Below are 20,778 nucleotides of genomic sequence, written 5' to 3' on the forward strand. Positions count from 1 at the left end.
ATAAAAAGACCAAGACAGGAACCTGGAAACACATCTTGTGCAAAAAATCGTTTCTATTAAATTTTTCTTTAAACTGTCCCTGGAAAGTAGAAATAAAGGTGTAGAAGTATGTATCATATGTGTAGTGTAGTAACAAAAGTCAGCATAAGTAGTATGAGACATCAACTATTAATATCTAAGAACATATAAGAATAGAAAATAGACACAATTTACTGTAAATTATAATAATTCAGAGTGAGGGCTTTGAGGTGAGCTAACTGTCCTCTTTTACTAGCAACTCTGGGACAAACTGACTAAGAAGACACTGCATGTAGTCTGAATATCTTACCAATCAGCCCAAATCCTCATTTACTCTTGTTTTTGTTGCTGCACCTAATGAGAAACGAGTGATCCCTGATGGCTTGATGGAGTCGTCCTCCTTGCCACATGGCCAAGCTTGGCCGACAACACCTCAATGGGGTTCAGATCCAGAGACTGTGATGGCCTTTCTTTTAAAGTCAGAATTCTGGCTGACTGTTTTTTCTTTAAATATTGCAGACATATTTTGGAGATGTGTTTTGGATCGTTATCCTGTTGCAGGATGAAACCAACAAGTGCTGCTACTACTTCGTCAAGGCATCTTCCACTCTGTACACTCCTCTTTAGTAATCTAGGAATAGAAAACTGTTTCTTGTAGAAAACTTGTTCCTAGTAGTTTAACTTGTTTGGATTTTTAGTATGCCTGCCTATCACTCCCACTTATCGGCTCAACTTGCACTTGCACAACAATCAGTGCGTTAGGAGGAAAATAGTGGCACAGTCTAACTAAGTCACTGACATCTATTATTCTGAAAAAAGGTTACAAAGCCATTTCTAAGGTTTTTGGGATTGTAGTGAACCACAGAGATGAACCTTTCCTTGGAGTGACCGACCTATCAAAATATCTCTAAGAACATGTCAGGTCACAAAATAAGCAACAGCAACATCTGAGTTCCACTTGCCTCAGTTATGATCAGTGTTCATGATTCAAAAAGAAGAACAAGACTGGACAAAAATTGTATCTATAAGAGAGTTCTAAGTTGAAAATCACTGATGACCAAAAAAGAACAAAGTCTCATCTCATATTTTCCAAAAACATCTTGATGATCCCCAAGATTTCAGAAAATATTCTCTGCACTCTAAAACCCAGATTCTTTGATTTTCAGGCTGAAGGAAGAACAACACTCGGTGTTTAATGCTCAATCAACAATCATTTTAATAATTACAATTCTCTTTATTCTATACAAACACTTTGAGCATTACAAACATCCGGATGGGAGATGTGCACGGGAAGGGGTCCGGCAGATCTTGAAGTGTCTGACCATTTCACACATTCTTACAGCTTCTCCCCCCCCCCCCCTCAAAAGTCATAAAACCTAACCTTCACAGACAAACCATCCTTTACATTACTGCCACTATGTTGCTACATATAGTCGTTATAGTCACCGATACCTGAACCTGTTTCAGTCTCGTAAGAGACTGCAGCTCTCTGTTTTGAGGGTGTGTCCATCTTCCATTAACAATAACTTGACCTGGGAAGACTGAGAGCCCAGCGGCTTGTTTTTGGTTTGCACCTAAACTGCTGCTCTTTCATAGGAGATCAACATGCATGACAAAGTACCACAGCCACTCTGAGCTTTTACTTTTCTGAGCTCATGTTGTTTGCAGGTCTTTTTGTAAAAGTCTGCACACACTGCATGGCATCATATTTACATTGGTTCTTCTAGCATAATATCTGAAACTATCCCATTATGTTCTCTTAGAAGTCCATCAATCTATCCATTTTCGTCTGCTTATCCATGGCTAACCTGTAGCGGCAGCAGCAAAGAGAAGCCCACACCTCACTCTCCCCAACCACCTCCACTAGCTTATTCAGGGAAACACCGAGACATTCCCAGACCAGATGAGATACACTGTAAAATCTAATTAGTTCCCAGAACTCAAAAAAATTGAGGAAACTCATTGCCTCAAAAAAATTGAGTAAAGCTTAGCTAAAAATGACTGTTAGGACAACTTATACATTGCAAGTCTGCAGTATTAAGAATAACTTGATATTTCTGACTGTACAATACTAATTGTTTACCTACTGACAAACATTTCAAGTTCAACTAAATGAAAAAACAATTTGTGGTAACCTGATTATGATTAAAAATAATTAACAACACTTTTTGTAATGATGTTAAAATGAGCCCAACTTTTATTTTCAAACACAACAAAGTATAACAGCCAACATACTGGACACTGTTCTGCTGAACAACAAACAATTATATTGCCATCACTGTTATAATCTTACAATGAAACAAAGTCTCAGATGTAATTATTCTGAAAATAAGTTTAGGCCTACCACAAGTTTGTTTTGTACTTACATTACTTATATAATCAAAATAAAATATTTGTTGTTCTTTCACAAGTGCAGTCTCTGATTTAAACAACACATTTGTTTTTCATTACAACACATGAGCTGGAATGTTGTAATATTTTAAGGATGCTTGTTTCCAGTCCAGGCATTACTGCCTGAATGACTGTCATGGATCGAGGTGATCCAAATGTAGGTGCAGAAGAAAGTCTTTAACTTCCCTTAAGTACAGTGGCAGTGGATGTGGGTTGGAGATGCAATGAGCTTGAACCTGCAGGCGACCATCTTCACTGACCACACCATCTGTGACGGAGGACTCATCTCTCCTGTTGTCCTGCAAGCAAACAATCATAATTTTTGGAACATGAACTTAATTGCTTTCTTAAAACATTTTTTTCTGCTTTTGGTATAAAACAGACTCCAATTTACACAATCTCAGGCTCCCTCCCCACCAGAGAGGTGACATTCAATGTCCCAATTGTCAGTCTGGATAGCCCTGACCACCACCCAACACACAATAATGTCATGAAAGCATCATTTTAAAAAGGGCTATGCAAACATGGCCAATAACTTTCATTCTAATGATGTGCAAAATGATTTGGGCACAAAACAAATTTTGCTGTTAGAAAACCTGCAGACTTCACTATATACAGTGTAGACCCTCTAAACTAAGTTTGGGGGATGTGATCTTTCAAGAAGTGCAGACCAAACTGTTGTTGTTTGTTTACTTACACAGCATGTCTTGTAGAATTAACTGTGGTCACCAGCAACAGCATAGTGCAGTCATATCTCAAGTCTAATAACAGAAGACAGGAAAAGATCAGTAAAGAAACAACTTCCCCAAACCAAAGCACAAACAAAACAATAAGTAAGACAGGCTGATCTAAAGTATGATGAAAGTTCAGCCTGATTAATATAAATGTTACTGACAGTTGCTAATATATTGGAAAACCAAAACACTTACCACTGAGTTGATGTCTTTCTGTCCAACAACAGGAGTGCTGGTCCCGATCGGCCTCAAAGACAGTAAGAAGCAAGCAGAGGGAGAAAAAGCAGAACATATTTCAGAAACTGATTTGATCCTTAATGGCTGTGCAATCATTGTAACATAGAGTTTGCTTATGTTGTTAAATAAAGGCTAGATTTGACATTAATAGATGCCACAGATGTTCAAAAGCTGCCACAAAGCATGAACAGCAAATGGACGTCTCCGAAAACGTCGGAGCATTTTTGCAAATATGTGATGTCTTGATAAATCGAGCAGATATTTGAACTTTACACAGCTACATTCTCGCCTGAAAATATCTTAAAGGTTTATTTTGTGACCCAGAAAAAGTAATAAGTTTCTTAGCCGCGCTCCTCCGCCATTGCCACGCTTACAAGTACGGACAGGCTCCAACAACCGTGGCCGACAAATGCGATCCTCCTTTTCCCCAGACTACCCTTTCTGGGTCACAAAATAACCTTTTAAGATATTTTCAGGCGAGAATGTAGCTGTGTAATGCTCAAATAGCTACTTAATTTATCAAAATATCACATATTTGCAAAAGTGCTTCCACGTTTTCGGAGAGCTCTGTTATCCACAGCGCGATAGCTGACCGGGAGGTCAAGGCTTGATAGAGTCCGCGAGCACAGCTAACTCCTGGCATATTGTTTTCAACCCCCCTGCGGTCTTTTACTACTCAGGTTAAACATGATATATATAGTTAGTTAGTTATGGCTATGGATTGAAAATATCCCCCACACCCCACCCCAAGCCTAACGGCTGCACCTCCAGAAGAATTTTGTCTGGGCTCTTATCTCACTTTTTTATTTCAAACAATCAACAGAAAATTTCACAGACATATTTTTATATAAGGTTTTTAAGGCTGTAGTGTTAATTTTTAAGTAACATGAGCCCAGCGGCAGCAGCAATGCTAGGCTAACACTAACTAGCTAGCAAGATTAGAAACCTGGTGCTAAACTAAGAGAAGCCACAAAATCAGTTTGAATAAGAGTAAACATTTACTCACCAAGTCAGTAAAGATCCACAGCAATGACAACAATAATATCTCCAGGTTTGCTCAACATATTCCATAACAAATGCGCCATGAACATGCGACTGATCCGGGAGGGAGGAGGACGGTAGTCACGTGGCATTTTCAAAACACATCTTTCATCCTTCCGCACTGAGAAGCAAAACTTCCAGCTTACTTAGTTTTTCTAAGTTAAGACAACTCAAATAAATTGAGTTTATCAGCGTTTTTGCATAAAAAGTACTGGTAACGTATTTAAATTGAGTTCTGATAACAAATTGATAAAAATTGAGTTCAGCCTATTTAATATTTTTAATTAAACACAATATTGCATTTTACAGTGTATAAGCACTCCAGCAGTCCTTGGTCTGCTCCATGGCCTCCTTCCAGTGGGATAAGCCTGGAAAACCTCACCCAGGAGGCATCCTAATCAGATGCCCAAACCGACTCAACTGGCTCCTTTCAATGTGGAGAAGTAGCAACTGTACTCTGAGCCCCTACTAGATAGCTCAGCTCCTCACCCTATCTCTAAGGGAGAGGCCAGTGAAACTTCAGAGAAAGCTCATTTCTGACACTTGTGTGTGTGATCTCGTTCTTTTGGTCACTTTCCAGTGCTTGTGACCATTGGTGGGGGTCGGGACGTAGACCAGACTGATTGAGAGCTTCGATTTTATTCTCAACTCTCTTCAGCAAAACTGACTGGTAGATTACATCATCCACATCACTGCAGCTGAATACTCAATCTGTCTGTCAATCTCCCGCTCTCCACACTCATGAACAAGACTCCAAAATACTTAAACTCGTCCACTTGGGGCAAGAATTCCAACCTTTTCCGGCTAACAATTGTTATGTCAACAGGCTGGCACACAGCACATTACTTAAATACAAGCCGTTGCTATTTGTGTAAACTGAAAATGATGGAAACTGATGGTCAGTTAGAAGAACCTAATAAATACAAACCTTTGAAACAGAAGAGACACCTGTCAGTGAGCACAAACCACCTCTTTTTCCACTGCTTCAGTCCACTGTTGGCCTATATGGATCATAAATCACACACATTTTTTTTTCATTAGCAGTTATGAAAAAATTTCCAAAAATGACCAAAACTATTATTGTGGAGACCCACAGGGCTCGATAGCCTTTAATGGAAAATAATAGCCAAGCAAAAAAAAAAAAAAGAGAGAGAGTGCCATGTTGTTGCGTTTTTCTTTCTTATCCTCCCTATCATGTGTGTATGCATTATTGTGTATACAATAATGCATACACAGAAAAACCCAACAATCATATGACCCCCTATGAGCAAGCACTTTGGCGACAGTGGGAAGGAAAAACTCCCTTTTAACAGGAAGAAACCTCCGGCAGAACCAGGCTCAGGGAGGGGCGGGGCCATCTACTGTGATTGGTTGGGGTGAGAGAAGGAAGACAGGATAAAGACATGCTGTGGAAGAGAGACAGAGATTAATAACAAGTGTGATTCAGTGCAGAGAGGTCTATTAATACATAGTGAGTGAAGAAGAAACACCCAGTGCATCATGGGAATCTCCCAGCAGCTTTCACCTATTGCAGCATAACTAAGGGAGGATTCAGGGTCACCTGATCCTAACATGGGATCACATCTAGGTGAGTGCTGGGTTTTCCAGCATGCCAGTGAATCCACCACTGGGCAGAGACACCACACCTCCTCTCGTTTGCTGCACCTGTGTGTAGCCCAGTGGCAAACAGATGCAATTAGAGACTGTTTATTGTAATTATTATTAAAGGTGTTTTATTCTTTTCAGTTAAAAACACTCATAATTGGAGAGAGACTCTAAAGAAAAAATCCAAATTATTTTGTATGGAATTACATTATTTGTGTTTATTTATTTTTGTTTCTCAAAGGTTATTTTTTGACCTGGATGCAAATGCGGTTCAACCAATGGGATTGTTTGTCCCGCCTTGTGTTTTCATGTTTGGTTGCGCTGCTAAGGCTGCTTAGACCACACGCGCCATAGCTGTACCTGTGGGGAAAACGTGGTAGATGTTGGTATCTGCTTGATTAGCCGCCAGATTTGGATAGCCGAAGCTAGTTTTATGAATACGAAGTGCTTTGCACTGGTGAGTAACGAAACTGTTATAGCCGCTGATCGGCATCCTGAAATGTTAACTGTCACGGTTTGCGGGTGCAAGCCGTGTGGAAGTTAATTAGGACCGGGCAGCAGCAGCTCAAGTGCAGGTAAGAATTTATTAACAGAAAGGCAAATAAACAGAAATGGCGAGTGACACTAACAGGTAACCTAAACTGGGAAAACTAACAAAGCAAACCAGAAACGAAGATGCAGGGAGGTCCGAGGAAACACATATGGAGAGACGCAGGGACATCTAGGGGAACAACACAGACGAAACAGCAACTAACAGAGGCAGACACGAGGTTTAAATACACCGAAGGATAACGAGGGAATGAGACACAAAAGGAGGGCACAGCTGGGAGTAATCAGACCTGACGAGACAGGGGACGAGTAAACTGAACACACTGAGATAAGACACAGACCGTCACAATAAAACAGGAAACACATACACACAGAGACACAGACTAGCAAACGCGGACTTAACACAGGAGTAGACGGCAGAACAGAACAACACTAAACCGGAGGAAGAACAGACCCAAAATGACACTAGTAGAAAACACAAAACGCTGGGTCAAAAGGACCCAGGATCGTGACAGTACCCCCCCGTCAAAGGCTGGCCCCAGACAGCCCAACAAGGAAACAAAACAGCCAGAGAGAAAAAAAAAAAAAAACAAAACAACAAACAACCCGACCAGGGCGGGCGGTGGGGGTCCAGGACGGAGGGCTCGAGGCAAAACCAAAACAGGAGCACAAGAGGGACAAAAACCCAAAAGCAAAACACGAGCCAGCACCAAAAAACAACAAAAGAAACACACTGGAGCCCAAGGAAACAGAGTCCAAAACAGAAAAGTTCAGGGGGCCGGCCAGGGGGCCGACCGCACAGGAGTCCAAACAGTTCCGGGGGCCGACCGTGCGGAAGGCCACGGTGGCGATGTGGACCCAGGTCAGGGGGCCGGCCCGGGGGCCGACAACCCAGGAGCCCGGACAGTTCAGGGGGCCGGCCGTGAGGACGGCAGCGGCGCCGACGTGGGCACAGTTCAGGGGGTCGGCCGTGAGGACGGCAGCGGCGGCAACCCAGGCGGAGGCGGTCCGGGGGCCGCCCACGACGGCGATGTCGCCTGGCCAGTGGCCTGGAAGGTGGCCGGTCAGCTGCGGACCCCGACGGGGTAGGACCAGGCGACGCTGAAGACTCGGAGGCTGGACCAGGCGACGCTGAAGACTCGGAGGCTGGACCAGGCGACGCTGACGACTCGGAGGCTGGACCAGGCGACGCTGACGACTCGGAGGCTGGACCAGGCGACGCTGACGACTCGGAGGCTGGACCAGGCGACGCTGACGACTCGGAGGCTGGACCAGGCGACGCTGACGACTCGGAGGCTGGACCAGGCGACGCTGACGACTCGGAGGCTGGACCAGGCGAGGCTGATGAGGCCGCAGGTGACGGCGAGGAAGCCGGAGACGAAGAGGCCGCAGGTGACGGCGAGGAAGCCGGAGACGAAGAGGCCGCAGGTGACGGCGAGGAAGCCGGAGACGAAGAGGCCGCAGGTGACGGCGAGGAAGCCGGAGACGAAGAGGCCGCAGGTGACGGCGAGGAAGCCGGAGACGAAGAGGCCGCAGGTGACGGCGAGGAAGCCGGAGACGAAGAGGCCGCAGGTGACGGCGAGGAAGCCGGAGACGAAGAGGCCGCAGGTGACGGCGAGGAAGCCGGAGACGAAGAGGCCGCAGGTGACGGCGAGGAAGCCGGAGACGAAGAGGCCGCAGGTGACGGCGAGGAAGCCGGAGACGAAGAGGCCGCAGGTGACGGCGAGGAAGCCGGAGACGAAGAGGCCGCAGGTGACGGCGAGGAAGCCGGAGACGAAGAGGCCGCAGGTGACGGCGAGGAAGCCGGAGACGAAGAGGCCGCAGGTGACGGCGTGGAAGCCGTCACCTGCGGCTTCCACGCCGCAGGTGGAAGCCGCGGCGTGGCGCCATCTACGCCGCCACTGCAGCTGGCGGCGTAGATGGCGAGGCTGCAGCTGGCGTGAATGAAGAGGCGGCAGCTGGCATGGAAGCCAGAGACGGAAGCGCTGCAGGCGGCGGCGTGGAAGCCGGAGGCGGCGGCGCTGCAGGCGGCGGCGTGGAAGCCGGAGGCGGCGGCGCTGCAGGCGGCGGCGTAGATGGTGAAGCTGCAGCTGGCGGCGGCGTGGAAGCCGGAGACGGAGGCGCTGCAGCTGGCGTGAATGAAGAGGCGGCAGCTGGTGTGGAAGCCAGAGACGGAAGCGCTGCAGCTGGCGGCGGCGTGGAAGCCGGAGGCGGCGGCGCTGCAGCTGGCGGCGGCGTGGAAGCCGGAGGCGGCGGCGCTGCAGCTGGCGGCGGCGTGGAAGCCGGAGGCGGAGGCGCTGCAGCTGGCGGCGGCGTGGAAGCCGGAGGCGGAGGCGCTGCAGCTGGCGGCGGCGTGGAAGCCGGAGACGGAGGCGCTGCAGCTGGCGGCGGCGTGGAAGCCGGAGACGGCGGCGCTGCAGCTGGCGGCGGCGTGGAAGCCGGAGACGGCGGCGCTGCAGCTGGCGGCGGCGTGGAAGCCGGAGACGGAGGCGCTGCAGCTGGCGGCGGCGTGGAAGCCGGAGACGGAGGCGCTGCAGGCTGGACGGATCCCTTGGACCCTCCAGCGACGACAGGAAGCAAAGGCCGGAGCGGTCCCTTGGACCCTCCAGCGACGACAGGAAGCAAAGGCCGGACGGATCCCTTGGACCCTCCAGCGACGACAGGAAGCAAAGGCTGGAGCGGTCCCTTGGACCCTCCAGCGACGACAGGAAACGAAGGCCGGAGCGGTCCCTCGGACCCTCCAGCGACGACAGGAAGCAAAGGCCGGAGCGGTCCCTTGGACCCTCCAGCGACAACAGGAAGCAAAGGCCGGACGGATCCCTTGGACCCTCCAGCGACGACAGGAAGCAAAGGCTGGAGCGGTCCCTCGGACCCTCCAGCGACGACAGGAAACGAAGGCCGGAGCGGTCCCTCGGACCCTCCAGCGACGACAGGAAGCAAAGGCCGGAGCGGTCCCTTGGACCCTCCAGCGACGACAGAAAACGAAGGCCGGAGCGGTCCCTCGGACCCTCCAGCGACGACAGGAAACGAAGATCGGAGCGGTCCCTCGGACCCTCCAGCGGAAGCCATGACTGAGCCAGCGGTCATGGAGGCCACTAGCTGACACAGAGGTGACTGGCAATGCACCGAGCACTGGTTTTGCCCAGGCAACACTGACACGGAGGAGTTCTCTGAGAGCTGCTTAATCTTCAGGGGTCCAGAAACAGCTGGGGGGTGAAACCTAGCTTCTGGGGAGGCCCTGGAGTGCATTACTTCGCTTGAAGCAGCTAAAGCGCAGGAATCTCCCTGGGAGGAACTTAGACCTTCTCCCTGCATGAAGTGAGTGTGTGAGACTGGTGACGGAATGAGCGACGGAGCTGCGGGGGACACTGGAGCTGCGGGGGACACTGGAGCTGCGGGGGACACTGGAGCTGCGGGGGACACTGGAGCTGCGGGGGACACTGGAGCTGCGGGGGACACTGGAGCTGCGGGGGACACAGGGGCCTGAACTACGGGGGACACAGGGGCCTGAACTACGGGGGACACAGGGGCCTGAACTACGGGGGACACAGGGGCCTGAACTACGGGGGACACAGGGGCCTGAACTACGGGGGACACAGGGGCCTGAACTACGGGGGACACAGGGGCCTGAACTACGGGGGACACAGGGGCCTGAACTACAGGCGGCACAGGGGCCTGAACTACAGGCGGCACAGGGGCCTGAACTACAGGCGGCACAGGGGCCTGAACTACAGGTGAAACTGGGAGCACTGGAGACTGAGCAACTAAGTGAGCTACTGGAGACTGAGCAGCTAAGTGAGCTACTGGAGGCTGGGCAGCTAAGTGAGCTACTGGAGGCTGGGCAGCTAAGTGAGCTACTGGAGGCTGGGCAGCTAAGTGAGCTACTGGAGGCTGGGCAGCTAAGTGAGCTACTGGAGGCTGGGCAGCTAAGTGAGCTACTGGAGGCTGGGCAGCTAAGTGAGCTACTGGAGGCTGGGCAGCTAAGTGAGCTACTGGAGGCTGGGCAGCTAAGTGAGCTACTGGAGGCTGGGCAGCTAAGTGAGCTACTGGAGGCTGGGCAGCTAAGTGAGGCACTGGAGGCTGGGCAGCTAAGTGAGGCACTGGAGGCTGGGCAGCTAAGTGAGGCACTGGAGGCTGGGCAGCTAAGTGAGGCACTGGAGGCTGGGCAGCTAAGTGAGGCACTGGAGGTTGGGCAGCTAAGTGAGGCACTGGAGGCTGGGCAGCTAAGTGAGGCACTGGAGGCTGGGCAGCTAAGTGAGGCACTGGAGGCTGGGCAGCTAAGTGAGGCACTGGAGACTGAGCAGAGTGTGGCACTGGAGACTGAGCTGGGAGTGGTTGCGGGGCAGCTAACTGAGCTGAGAATGACTGCGGGGCAGCTAACTGAGCTGAGAGCTGCAGAGCAGGCGATAAGCCGTTCCTATCGTTATCTGCCGCACAGAACACAGCCCCTGAATGAACAGTCAAACAGTCCGAAAATGGAAAAGAGTCCTCACTCACCACAGCCGGCGATTTAGAAGTCCGAACGTCCGGCTGTGGGGTGGCGTGCCGGCGGCGCGATCGGCGTTTTCTCCCCGCAGATGGCTCCGACGGGCCGGGCAAGTTCACCTCCGACGAGTCGGGCAGCGAGGCAGGGGTGGCGGAGAGAAGGTGAGGTGTGTGCCGGAGAAAAGCCTGCATGGTCGGAGAAAGAGACTCCAATAGCCATGGCAGGCCGGAAAAGAGGCGTTGTAGCCGGCTTTCCACTGCGCGGCGAAGCTCTTCCGGTGGATGCTCCAGCCACAGGCCGAGAAGATTCTCCACATTGTAGGTGACGTCGTCCCGGAGCCCCTCGGACGGATTTGTTGCTGCGGGGTCCATGGTGGCTGTTTCGTGCTGTCACGGTTTGCGGGTGCAAGCCGTGTGGAAGTTAATTAGGACCGGGCAGCAGCAGCTCAAGTGCAGGTAAGAATTTATTAACAGAAAGGCAAATAAACAGAAATGGCGAGTGACACTAACAGGTAACCTAAACTGGGAAAACTAACAAAGCAAACCAGAAACGAAGATGCAGGGAGGTCCGAGGAAACACATATGGAGAGACGCAGGGACATCTAGGGGAACAACACAGACGAAACAGCAACTAACAGAGGCAGACACGAGGTTTAAATACACCGAAGGATAACGAGGGAATGAGACACAAAAGGAGGGCACAGCTGGGAGTAATCAGACCTGACGAGACAGGGGACGAGTAAACTGAACACACTGAGATAAGACACAGACCGTCACAATAAAACAGGAAACACATACACACAGAGACACAGACTAGCAAACGCGGACTTAACACAGGAGTAGACGGCAGAACAGAACAACACTAAACCGGAGGAAGAACAGACCCAAAATGACACTAGTAGAAAACACAAAACGCTGGGTCAAAAGGACCCAGGATCGTGACATTAACGTTGTTCGCTTCAAAAACAAACGCTAATGGTGGCGGGACTATGCAAGTAGCTAGCGGGTACTAGCTAAACGCACACTCCCGTTGTTAAGTGTTAGTTGAGAACTTATTAGCTGTTGTTAAGGAAAAAAACTGTATATCTATCTGTTGTATTGAAATGTTTTATTGTGTTACTTTTATTCATCACTGTTGTTACTTGACAGTGAGCAGAGTATATTGAGTTTGCTGCTTTTAATGAGCAGTGTGAATTGCTTTAATTATTGGTGATAGCTACATTGCCATGTAATGAAAACATTTAGAATTTGATTAGTTGTACAACATTAGAAATAGGACTTGAACTTGAAACACATTTTGTTCATGCTTTATACCTTAAACAGAAGTGTTGTTAGTTAAGTGTGAACAATGTTCATTTGAAGTAATTCTGACCTCACTCTTAGGTCAGGTTTGTTGAGTTGGAGAAAGGAGCCGAAACTCCCCGGAGAACTTTGGATTACAGACTTTGTGGAAATCCGCAGAAGAGGAATAATTTTCCATTGCAATGGATGGTGAGCCACAGCCCATTTGGAATTGAACCTTGAAGTCTGGTTGCATGAACTGCGGTAGGACAAGACTGTGCAAACCATACACCGATCGTGGATTGAACTCACACCAATAACTCACCAGATCATCAAACAGGCCTGATCTGGATCCTATTGACACTTTAAAAGACCCGGGTCTAACATTCGTTTCTTTTTATTTTGGGTATCTGTGCGCGCACACACAATTTTGGGTATTATTGTCAAATGCAATACAGTGCATAAATTTCAAATACAGTTAAACCATTGCTTCATCATTTGCAGTTGTGTTTTCATTGTGGTTACCCATCCTCTGGGCTCCTGTCGTTCCTAAAGTCTTCTGATTTGCCCATTGTTTATATATTTTGTTACATACTGGTTACAGTGTAAAAGTGGCGAGCCAGCCAGGAGCCTTGAATTCATGGGTGACGATAGTGAAGCATATTTTGTGTAAGTGAGTTTTTGGTAAAACCGTCTGTCTCACAAAAGATGGAGTTTGTTGAAAAATTAGGTATTAAGGTCCCAAATGCTGTCATAGTGCGTGGTGTAACAGGATCAGAAAAGGATGAAGAGATTTTTGAGTTCTTAAAGCAGTACGGCTCTATTAGTAGGGTCCTCACCATTGATGATCAAGTATCTGAATTCAACAAGGATCAGATAGTGGAGTATAACTCAGGAGTAGCAGTGCAAACATTAGGACCCTTGTTGCCTTATGTCCACCCCTCAGCTGCCAACCCTGATGTAGTATTTTCTGTACATGCTTTGACAGATGTCTATTCCCAGAGAGTTGGGGGGAGCGTCACAGATACTTACCTGAGTGAACTGCGAGGAATAGCCAAGCTAAGTGGGAAAGATTTTGAAGAGGTACTGAGAGAGGTGATGACAAAAATTGAAAAGTCTGTGGGTGTTGCCGAAGAAAGTGTTGCCCTCAGTACTGAGGTTGAAATAGAGGAAGCTGATCATACTGGCAGACCCAGCCAGACCCCTGCTACTTTTAATGAATCAGCTGGTATTTTAGTCTGTCCTAAGCTTGGCCACACTGATGATGAATATCACACACAAACTTTAAGCTCTGGAACCAAGAGATCCCTGACTCTAAATCCTGGTGAGCTTAACCCACCAGAAGTACAGAGAATTGTGGTTGAACACATTGTAAAGAGTGATGATAAGATGTCACGTACCCATTCCACCTTGAGACTGAGAGCTTTTTCTGGGAAGATTCCCCGGCCATATAATGAAGCCGATTATGATACTTGGCACTCTCATGTTGATTTAATGATGGAGGACACTTCTGTTTCTGACTTGGAGAAGACTCATAAAATTCTCGAGAGCCTCCTCATTCCTGCTTCAGATGTAGTTCGACATCTTGGACCCGAAGCGCCACCATCTACCTACCTGCAATTATTGGACTCTGCCTTTTGCACAGTTGAGGACGGGGAGGAATTGTTGGTGAGGTTCATGAACACGTTGCAAGATCCTGGAGAAAAACCCTCAGCTTACCTGCATCGTCTGCAGGTGGCATTGAACCGTACTGTACGCAGGGGAGGCGTACAGCCACAAGAGGTCGACAAACACCTCCTGAAACAATTTTACAGGGGTTGTTGGGATCATGATTTGCTGGCTGTCTTGCAGCTAGAACTTAAGGATAGACAACCCCCATCACTCGCTGAGCTCTTGTTGCTGCTGCGTACTGCAGAAAATAGGCAAGAAACAAAAACTAGTAGAATGAAACGGCACCTTGGTACTACAAAACCTAAGGTTGTCTCTCATAGACAGAGTGTTCAGGAAACAAGCGAAACACAAGCTGAATCTGAATCAAGTGACCTAAGTAAGTTAAAGAAGCAAGTTGCTGACTTGAAGAGTCAATTGACAGCACTCATGAAACAAAGAAAAACCACTGCTTCTAAGAAAGACCACATGCAGAAAGATGAAACTAAAAAACCTGACCATGCAAAGACTGAACCAGGGCCCCCTCCACACAGCGCTTTAACTGTAAAGCCAAAACCGTGGTACTGTTTCCGTTGTGGGGAGGATGGTCATATTGTGGCCACCTGTGAGTTAGAGCCAAATCCTGCCCTGGTAGCTGCTAAAAGAAAGGAACTGAGAATCCGTCAGCAGTTATGGGAAAGCCAACACCGAAACACACTCTCGTTAAACTGATTTCAGTCCCTGTCGTGGGACAGATGGGGACTGCAACAGGTCAAACACGTCCCGCTGATAAGAAGCCTAAAGTGACCACTAAGAAGGGTGCAATGTTTACATTGAATGCTGAGCGTGGTAATTTCAAATTACCCAAAGGTTTAACAGGGGCAAAAACTACAGCACAGGTTCAAATAGAGGGCAATTGTGTTAGCTGCTTGATGGATACAGGGTCTCAAGTCACCACTGTTCCCCAGTCGTTTTACAATCAGAACCTGTCACAACATGAGATCCGGCCGCTCTTTGAGCTTTTGGAGGTTGAAGGAGCCAATGGCCAATCTGTGCCTTATCTAGGCTACATTGAGATTAATGTTGTATTCCCCAAGGAGTTTTTGGGTGCTGAGGTCGAAGTCCCCACACTAGCATTGGTGGTTCCAGATGTTCGTACCGTCCCCCAGCCACTAGTTCTGATAGGTACTAACACACTAGATCTACTTTACGAACTCTATCGTGATACCTGTCCTGAAGAGTATGAACCATCACAATATGGTTACAAAGCGGTGCTAAAGATTTTGGGGCTGCGACACAGGCAGTGCAAGGATAACCGCCTTGGTCTGGTCACCTCGCTCGGAAAAGACCCCCAGCTAGTTCCAGCAGGACAAACTGTAGTGTTAGAGGGGTTCATCGATGTAAACAGTCCTACCACTGAGAAATCTGTCCTCTTAGAACATCCCTCCTTGTCAGCACTGCCAGGTGGGGTGTTAGTTAAACCTTGCCTCATTGACTTGCCCCAGAAAGCACCATATAAAGTGCCGGTCGTAATGACTAACGAGCTGGATCACGATGTTGTTATTCCCCAGAAGTGTGTGATTGGGGAAATCAGTGCATTTCAGCGTGTTCTCTCACATGAGCATTGTGTGGTGACACCAGATTCTAGCACCAAGCAGAAGCTAGACCTCAACTTCAACTTCGAGGACTCACCCATAAGTGCTGAGTGGAGAGAGCGAGTAACACAAAAACTTGCCAATATGCCAGAGGTCTTCGCGCAAAATGACATTGACTTTGGGAGAACTAATCAGGTAAAACACCAAATCAAGCTATCTGATGAGACTCCATTTAAGCACAGGGCACGCCCCATACACCCAAATGATCTGGAAGCTGTCCGAAAGCACTTGCTAGAACTTCAACAGGCAGGTGTGATCAGGGAGTCCACATCACCCTTCTCTTCTCCCATAGTGGTGGTGAGGAAGAAGAATGGGGATGTGCGTCTCTGTGTTGATTACAGGAAGCTCAATTTGCAAACAGTGAAGGATGCTTATGCACTCCCAAACTTGGAGGAGACTTTCTCCACGCTGACTGGTTCCCAGTGGTTTTCTGTCCTCGACTTAAAATCTGGTTACTACCAGATTGAGGTTGATGAGGCTGACAAACCGAAAACAGCTTTCGTTTGTCCCATTGGATTTTGGGAGTTTAACCGAATGCCGCAAGGCATTACGAACGCTCCAAGTACATTTCAGCGTCTCATGGAGAAATGCATGGGGGATATGAACCTGAAGGAGGTTCTTGTCTTCCTTGATGACATCATTGTTTTCTCTAAAACGCTGGAAGAACATGAGACCCGACTGCTCAAAGTTCTGAACCGTTTGAAAGAGTATGGGTTGAAATTATCCCCTGAGAAATGTAAATTTTTTCAGACATCAGTGAGGTACTTGGGACATGTTGTGTCTCGTAATGGGGTGGAGACTGATCCCGAAAAAGTGAAGGCTCTGCAAACTTGGCCAGTGCCTACTGATCTGAAAGAACTGAGGTCCTTTCTTGGTTTTGCAGGCTATTACAGACGCTTCATTAAAAACTATTCTAGCCTAGTGAAGCCCCTCACCAATCTGACCTCAGGTTACCCACCCCTTCGCAAAGGGACCAAGCCCAAAGCCAACACTCCTCAGTATCATGACCCGAAAAAACCCTTTGGTGAGCGATGGACTCCAGAGTGTGAACAAGCTTTCCGAGCGATCATTGAAAAGCTAACTACTGCTCCAATCTTGGGTTTTGCTGACCCCAAGTTGCCCTACACTCTCCATACGGATGCCAGCACTATGGGGTTGGGTGCTGCTTTGTATCAGGAGCAGGAGGGGCAGATGAGAGTAATAGCATATGCTAGCCGAGATTTGTCCAAGAGTGAGTCTCGCTACCCTGCCCACAAACTAGAGTTTTTAAGATAAGATAAGATAACCTTTATTAGTCCCACACGTGGGAAATTTGTTTTGTCACAGCAGGAAGTGGACAGTGCAAAAGTTATGAAGCAAAAATTAGAATAAAATAAAATAAGAATAAATACAGTATACAACTGTACAGAATAGAATAAAATAAAATACTATATACAGTAGAATAAAATATGCAATAAGATAAAAATAGAATACAAGTGCTATATACAACTCAGTAAAAATACAACGATGCCAGAAAAGATTATTGCACATTAGTGTTATTGCACATGTGTGAATGTGTGTGTTGATCAGTTGGAGTCTTTGTTGTGCAGTCTGACAGCAGTGGGGAGGAAAGACCTGCGAAATCTCTCCGTCCCACACCGTGGGTGCCGCAGTCTCCCACTGAAGGAGCTGCTCAGTGCTGTCACAGTCTCATGCATGGGGTGGGAGATGTTGTCCAACAGGGATGACAGCTTAGCCACCATTCTCCTGTCACTCACCACCTCCACTGGGTCCAGAGGGCATCCTAGAACAGAGCTGGCCCTGCGGATCAGCCTGTTCAGTCTCTTCCTGTCCCCAGCAGAGATGCTGCCGCCCCAGCAGACCACACCATAAAAGATGGCTGAGGCCACCACAGAGTCATAGAAGGTCTTCAGGAGTGGGCCCTCCACTCCAAACGACCTGAGTCTCCGCAGCAGGTACAGTCTGCTCTGCCCTTTACCTTTACCTTTAGCTCTAAAGTGGGCAGTTACAGAAAAATTATCTGATTACCTCTATGGTAGCCAATTCACGGTGGTAACTGACAGCAATCCCTTAACATATGTTCTGTCTACAGCCAAGTTGGATGCAATGAGCTATCGTTGGCTAGCAGCACTCTCCACATTTAACTTCCAGCTTCAGTACAGAGCTGGAAAGTTAAATTCTGATGCAGACGGTCTTTCAAGACGACCACATGGAGAACTGCTCAATGACACAGTTTCACAAAAAGAGCAGGAACGTATACAGCGGTTCACTGAGACACATCTGTCTGGTCAAGGAGTCACTCTTGGCCCAGACGTGGTCCCAGCTATCTGTGAGAGGCACCTCATTGGCTGTAGCCCAAGTGAAGACGAAGAGATGGATTGTGCTTTCACCCTGGTAGACTCTTTAGCCATGTCTGTATCTGCTATACCAGATGAGTTTGTGAATGAAGATCAGTGTGGTGGGTTACCAGTTATTCCCATATGCCAGTAGAGCAGCTTAGAGCAGAACAACGAGCTGACCCGTGTTTGAGGGAAATTATAGCTCAACTTGAGACTGGGGACAAGGTTCCACCCACAGTTAGAAAGCAGCTGCCCGATATTCCCTTACTAATCAGGGAATTCAGTCGCCTTGAGCTACACAATCAAATACTGTACCGAACACGACAAGATGGAGGTTGTGTAACCTGGCAACTTGTTCTTCCAGAACAGTTTCGAGACACAGTCCTCCGTAGCCTCCATGATGATATGGGCCACTTAGGGATTGAACGCACTCTCGACCTGGTGAGAACAAGGTTTTATTGGCCAAGGATGGCTGCAGATGTTGAGAAAAAAGTTAAAACCTGTGATCGCTGTGTTCTGAGAAAATCTTTCCCTGAAAGAGCTGCTCCTTTGGTCACAATAAAATCCACCAGACCTCTTCAGCTTGTTTGTATGGACTTTTTGTCCATTGAGCCTGATAGGAGCAACATTAAGGACGTTCTCGTACTTACAGACCACTTTACTAAGTATGCCATTGCCGTCCCAACACCCAATCAGAAAGCTCAAACAGTTGCCAAGTACCTGTGGGATAATTTCATTGTCCATTACGGCATTCCTGAACGTTTGCATAGTGACCAAGGGCCTGACTTTGAGTCACACATCATCAAAGAACTATGCAACATCATGGGTGTTCACAAGATTCGTACTACGCCCTACCATCCTAGGGGAAACCCTGTAGAGCGTTTTAATAGGACGCTGTTGAGCATGCTTGGTACATTGGAAAACAAGGACAAATCACAGTGGCATAGTTTTGTGAAACCATTGGTTCATGCGTACAATTGTACGAAGAACGACGTTACAGGGTACTCACCTTATGAATTAATGTACGGACGTAAACCCAGATTGCCCACTGACCTGGCTTTTGGTCTTCCCCTCAGAGACGACGGCTACAAGTCACATTCGCAATATGTGCAAAGTTTGAAGTCACGTCTGGAAGAGAGTTACAGGATCGCGGCACAAAATGCAGCAAAAATTGCTGACAAGAATAAGACCAGATTTGACTTGCGTGTAACCGCTTCTAAATTGGAAGAAGGAGACAGAGTTTTAGTGCGTGCTGTACGCCTAAGAGGAAAACATAAGCTTGCTGATAAGTGGGAGTCAGATGTTTATGTGGTGGTCAAGCAGGCGGGAGGATCTCCCAGTTTACACAATAAAACCTGAGAACAAGGACGCTCCTTGGCGAACTGTCCATCGAGATCTCCTACTCCCTTGTGGTTTTGTCACACCCACTAAGGAGAATCCTGTTATGGCAAACTCCACACGCAAGCCTGTAACACGGCAATCAGCTAAACAGTATGATGAGACTGAACCTTCTGAGACAGAGGAGGATACCGTTTGGTTTCGTGGGAGGCTTCCCAAAGAAACCATTCGATTCACCACAGTGTACGAGGTTCCAAAATCATGCCCTGATGCAGACGATGGTGAGGCAGCACAGATAAATTTAACTGAAGACTGCTTAACTGTTAATGATACGGTAGTCAGAGAAGACTTGTCTCATGAAAATGTAGAAATCATTCTTGAGGATACTGCCTTGGATGCCGTGAGTGAAGAACGCCCGGCTGCTGATGTACCTGGAAGTGAAAATGACTTAGCAGACACATCCACCTTTCAGGGAGATGTTCTTCTAAGCAGAGAAGACTCTGACAGTGAGCCTGAGGCCCTTAACAAAGAAGATTCACAACAAAGTGTGGAAGGTGATAAAACGGACACTCTTCGACGTTCAGTGAGGAATAGAGGTCCGCCAGAAAGACTGCAGTACACCCAGTTGGGAAATCCCCTAATATCTATTGTGCAATCCTTATTCCAAGGCTTGAGCTTAGCTTTTACTGATGCTTTGCAAGAGAGTAAGGAGTTTGGAACTTACCAGGAGCCACTCTCTCAAGTGGTGAGGTCACAGCCATCTCCCATGCAAAGGGACTTGCATGAATTTAGGAGGGGAGAGTGTAGCCCAGTGGCAAACAGATGCAATTAGAGACTGTTTATTGTAATTATTATTAAAGGTGTTTTATTCTTTTCAGTTAAAAACACTCATAATTGGAGAGAGACTCTAAAGAAAAAATCCAAATTATTTTGTATGGAATTACATTATTTGTGTTATTTATTTATTTTTGTTTCTCAAAGGTTATTTTTTGACCTGGATGCAAATGCGGTTCAACCAATGGGATTGTTTTTCCCGCCTTGTGTTTTCATGTTTGGTTGCGCTGCTAAGGCTGCTTAGACCACACGCACCATAGCTGTACCTGTGGGGAAAACGTGGTAGATGTTGGTATCTGCTTGATTAGCCGCCAGATTTGGATAGCCGAAGCTAGTTTTATGAATACGAAGTGCTTTGCACTGGTGAGTAACGAAACTGTTATAGCCGCTGATCGGCATCCTGAAATGTTAACGTTGTTCGCTTCAAAAACAAACGCTAATGGTGGCGGGACTATGCAAGTAGCTAGCGGGTACTAGCTAAACGCACACTCCCGTTGTTAAGTGTTAGTTGAGAACTTATCAGCTGTTGTTAAGGAAAAAAACTGTATATCTATCTGTTGTATTGAAATGTTTTATTGTGTTACTTTTATTCATCACTGTTGTTACTTGACAGTGAGCAGAGTA

General features: G+C 47.6%; 1 protein-coding gene and 1 long non-coding RNA gene across 2 annotated transcripts in view; both read right to left on the bottom strand.

Annotated features, from left to right (window-relative positions):
- Nucleotides 1-2,196: 2,196 nt before the first annotated feature.
- LOC134627288 (uncharacterized) lies at nt 2,197-4,561 on the bottom strand. Its single transcript, XR_010093885.1, has 4 exons — nt 4,387-4,561; nt 3,339-3,390; nt 3,107-3,170; nt 2,197-2,708 (listed from the first exon to the last, which is right to left on the bottom strand). It is a non-coding gene; the product is annotated as an uncharacterized LOC134627288 (long non-coding RNA).
- A 759-nt stretch (nt 4,562-5,320) lies between these two features.
- The window catches only part of LOC134628264 (pleckstrin homology domain-containing family A member 6-like), a 53,775-nt gene continuing 38,317 nt past the window's right edge, over nt 5,321-20,778 (bottom strand). The window contains exon 4 of the mRNA XM_063475032.1: nt 5,321-5,422. Within this exon, the coding sequence (XP_063331102.1) occupies nt 5,321-5,422 (102 nt within the window). The remainder of the gene's footprint in view (nt 5,423-20,778) is intronic.

The sequence above is a fragment of the Pelmatolapia mariae genome, linkage group LG5 (genome assembly GCF_036321145.2).
Source record: "Pelmatolapia mariae isolate MD_Pm_ZW linkage group LG5, Pm_UMD_F_2, whole genome shotgun sequence".
NCBI classification, from domain to species: Eukaryota; Metazoa; Chordata; class Actinopteri; order Cichliformes; family Cichlidae; genus Pelmatolapia; species Pelmatolapia mariae.